The sequence below is a fragment of the Lactuca virosa genome, chromosome 7 (genome assembly GCF_052849685.1).
Source record: "Lactuca virosa cultivar CGN04683 chromosome 7, Lactuca_virosa_CGN04683_v6, whole genome shotgun sequence".
NCBI lineage: Eukaryota > Viridiplantae > Streptophyta > Magnoliopsida > Asterales > Asteraceae > Lactuca > Lactuca virosa.
Genome location: NC_136432.1, coordinates 221,958,919 through 221,963,039, shown reverse-complemented (window position 1 = coordinate 221,963,039; position 4,121 = coordinate 221,958,919). Strand labels below are relative to the sequence as shown.

Genomic DNA, 4,121 nt, shown 5'->3' with positions numbered 1-4,121 from the left:
GACAACCAAAAGAAGGGACACTGGTGGAGAAAATCCAAAAATGTTGTGGCAATAATGTGAAAGTTGCCAAAGTTGAGAAAATATGGTGGCAAAATTCTAAAGGAGGTTTTTTGTGGTTTTTATGTCAAAATGTAAAAGTTTTGACTATAAGGACGAAAAGTGTCAAATTCATTAAAGATTTGTGGCAAAAACACCAAAATATAAAAATTTTTACTGCAAGGACGAAAAGTGTCAAAGTTACTAAAGATTTGTGACAAAACCCTAAAAGCACAAAAACTTAATCAAAACACAAAATTGTAAAAGTTTTCACTTTAAGTACTAAAAATGTCAAATTCACTAAACATTTGTGGCAAAAACCTAAAGACATAAAATTACTATTGCTAACTTCCTTTAGATTTAATATATATATAGAATTATATTCAATGATCATCAGGAATTGAATTATATGTTTCAAGTACAAAAAATATGTTTTAAAACATCATTTATGTATCGTATTAAGATCTACAAACCATGTGCAAACTTGATACGAGCTGATCCGATATCATATCAAATCCCAAATCATGAATATTATTGTAAACAACTGTACATGCATTAATCACCCAAAAAAACTCATTAAGCAAAAAAAATTAAAACCTCGTGAAGCAATCCACTGTACACTCTCTGTTTCTAGAATAAAATAAATTAAAAAAAAAAGATCCTCACGCCCACTTGAAAAATGAGCAAATTAATAAATAACCCCGGCGACTATTCTCCGTCGTGTCTCAACTCCTTCCGGAGCTTCCTTGAGAACGGCTGGCAAGCGTCCACGCTTAGATCCACCGCCGCCGCCAATGCCACGAACGCCGCCGCGTCCTCCGTGCATGTCACATGCTGAAACCCAATCTCCACCTCCGGCTTACTACACCGCCCTCCACCGGCCACCTTTGAAGACATCACAAAACCTTGGTACATTAAGTGCGCCCATGTCGCGGACCAAAAATCCGACCCGGAACCCGACCCGGATCCGGAGTCAAAGCTGCCGTTTGGTGTGGTCATCGGCGAGGCTCCGTTACTGATGTCGATGGTGAATTTCCCGCCGTGTTTGGAACTGATGGTGGAGTTTGAAAGGGTGATGGGGTCAAGTCCGCCGACGGCGGCGTCTGGTAGTAACTCGAAACGGTAGCCGAGGTTGTCGGCGCCGGTGGACTCCCTCCATGCTTCTAACCTTGCCCATGGCTTCCATGTGTTGTGACCTGGCCGGAGGATCAGCCAAGCACCTGGGTTGGATCGGCGGACGTCGTCTGTTCCGTGTGACGGCACAAATGGTGTCACCATTGACGCCATGGCTACCGGTGAACCGGAAAGATCATGGATTGTAATCGACCATCCTTTTCGCTCTTTTACAGGTTTTTCATTATCACTTCTCACCGATCTTAACCAGTTTCCAGTGGCGTTTACTTCCGAGATTGATGATCTGTTCAAACATCAATCAAACAAACCGTAAGATAATGAATCAAAATACATCGAACTCCTTGAAAACAAGAAAAAAAAAACCGATATGATAACTTACCCAGATCTCAAATTCCGGTCGCCGGAGTTTCTGAAACTGAATTTGCATGTAAAAACAGCTTGACGAACATTCCCATTGACTTGAAACACTTGTGGGCTACACTCAGGTTCACCATCAAACTCGAAAACAAATCGTGGGTCAGGCTCCACCCTCACATTCAAATGCAACTGAACAGATTTCTTGGAGTTCCGATCACCGACGGCCACCCATCCGTTCTGAACCACCACACCACCCCAGTTATTACTACTACCGCCGTCAACCACCTTCGAATCCAAACCAATCGATACAACCCCGATAAGCTTACCCGACCCAATTCCACAAATCGGGTTCCCTTTTCTACCTGAATAAACCTCGATCTTCAATCCGTTAGATTTTTCAACGACCTTATCAAACTCCGATTTCTTGAAATTGAAACAGGCCTGAACTTGATCGGTAACTTGATTCACATCACTATCAGCACAATAAGCAACATCAGCAATCTGGGTGGTGAAGTTCTTGAGCTTAATCTTGCAGTAACAGCTCGACGGTGGAGGATTACCGGAGCCACCGCCGGAAAATTTCAAACTTAAACTTCCGACTACTAATCGCACGAAAGGACACGGATCCATTGAGTCCTTCCGTTATTATCAATCAAAAAATCAATATTTTTACTTTTTCCCACAATCAGTGGGTTTTTTCAAGAATTTGAAAGCAAAAACTAAGAAATTCAGAAAGCAAATTGCTTGTATATATACATTCAATACTATATTATCAGATATAGAGAACAGCTGGAAATTACGAAGAAGAATAATGGAATTAAATATATGCATGGACATGCGTGCAAGAATGAGCTGGGTGCACGTATGCAAACAAGATGCCAGCGATTTGATGGAATCTAATTACATCTGCCTAAAAGTAAAATAAAATAATGGATCTAAAATAATATACTTTATTTACACTATATGTCCATCAACTATTCATTCTTTTAATTCACACCCTTCAAAAATTTAATCACTCTTGCATATTTCATGGATACATCTCCCTTGTAATATGATTCAATTAATGGGCAAATTAGTCAACTAATTCTTCTTGTATAAGATAACTATGATGGAATATTTGTATGTGGAATTTTTTAATTGGTTGGAAGTCAGCTAACTAAAGTTATGAGTATTTATATATATATATATAATTAATTTCTTACCAAAAATGGTGTGTTTTGCATTTTGTAATGTAATCACTTTGGAAGAATAGCTATATACTCCTTAAAAATGTTTTGGTGTCATTTTTAGTATGATTTCCACTAAATTGTAACTGTGTGTGTTTGTATTTTTATGTTATGTTTGTTTCTAAGGTAGTGCAAAATACAATGATTGATAAATGTTCTATGTAGGTCAAAAATTCATGTCATAAAAGTCAGTTATACATATGCTAATATCAAATTTGTTATTTTAAAAAGATAATGACTTGATAGGGTAAGATACTTTTTGAAATGTACACATTTAGTCCTTATTCTTTTTTTTTTTGTAAAATAAACCATTGTACTTTATTTTTTGTAACAATGCAATCCTTGTGACCGGCTATACCCGGTATACCGGTCATATACGAATTTTCTTTTAGGGAAAATGACTTGATAGGGTAAGATACTTTTTGAATTGTATACATTTAGTTCTTATTCTTTTTTTTTTGTAAAATAAACCCTTATACTTTATTAATATGTACACATTAGGTCCTTTTCACCGGATTCTACAGGTTTTGCTGATGTGGAAGCACAAGTGGCACTAAATAGCAATTAATTAGCTTAGTCACCGGAGGTGGGTGATCCTGCAGCAACAAGAAAAGGGCGGCGACCTTTCTCTTTCTCGTCTCTCTTCCTTCCAGTCGAACAGCAACAGCCAAACACCCTTTACCTGTTGTGTTTCTCCGATCTATCTTTCTTTGCCTCCATCTTTGAGATATGTTGCCAGAAAAAGAAGAAAGAATGGACGAGGGGGCTACCAGAGCAGCTCCTCGCCGCCAACTACCGTCTCTACTTCCTCCTGCCTCCCCCTTCGACCTTGTTGTTTTTGCCATCATTCCTCCTTGCTGCCAGTGATGTGTAGGAACACACAAAGGAGTCGCCGGAGATCGGGGTTCTCCCTCTTTTTCATGATGAATAAAAGTTGGAAAAATCTCGTTATGGATATGTGGATGTCACCTGAGTATTTCATTTCAACAAAATAAAAGAAAGGGAAAATGACTTGATAGGGTAAGATACTTTTTGAAATGTACACATTTAGTCCTTATTCTTTTTTTTTGTAAAATAAACCCTTCCACGTCAGTAAAACCTGTAGAATCCGGTGAAAAGGACCTAATGTGTACATATTAATAAAGTGTAAGGGTTTATTTTACAAAAAAAAGAATAAGGACTAAATATGTACATTTCAAAAAGTATCTTACCTTATCAAGTCATTATCCGTTTAAAAGATACTTGTTTTCTAATGATAGAAAGGACCACATATAACATTATAACAAATTTTATTCATGACCTAACCATAAAATTTAAACACGTATTGGAAAGAAAAGAACCATATGAATAAAAAAAGAGCATAATGCA

General features: G+C 37.6%; 1 protein-coding gene across 1 annotated transcript; it reads right to left on the bottom strand.

Annotated features, from left to right (window-relative positions):
- Window positions 1–541: 541 nt before the first annotated feature.
- LOC145125171 (uncharacterized) lies at window positions 542–2,279 on the bottom strand. Its single transcript, XM_079060663.1, has 2 exons — window positions 1,550–2,279; window positions 542–1,453 (listed from the first exon to the last, which is right to left on the bottom strand). The coding sequence occupies exons 1-2, from the start codon at window positions 2,155–2,157 to the stop codon at window positions 745–747; spliced, it is 1,317 nt and encodes a 438-aa protein (XP_078916789.1). The 5' UTR covers window positions 2,158–2,279; the 3' UTR covers window positions 542–744.
- Window positions 2,280–4,121: the final 1,842 nt, after the last annotated feature.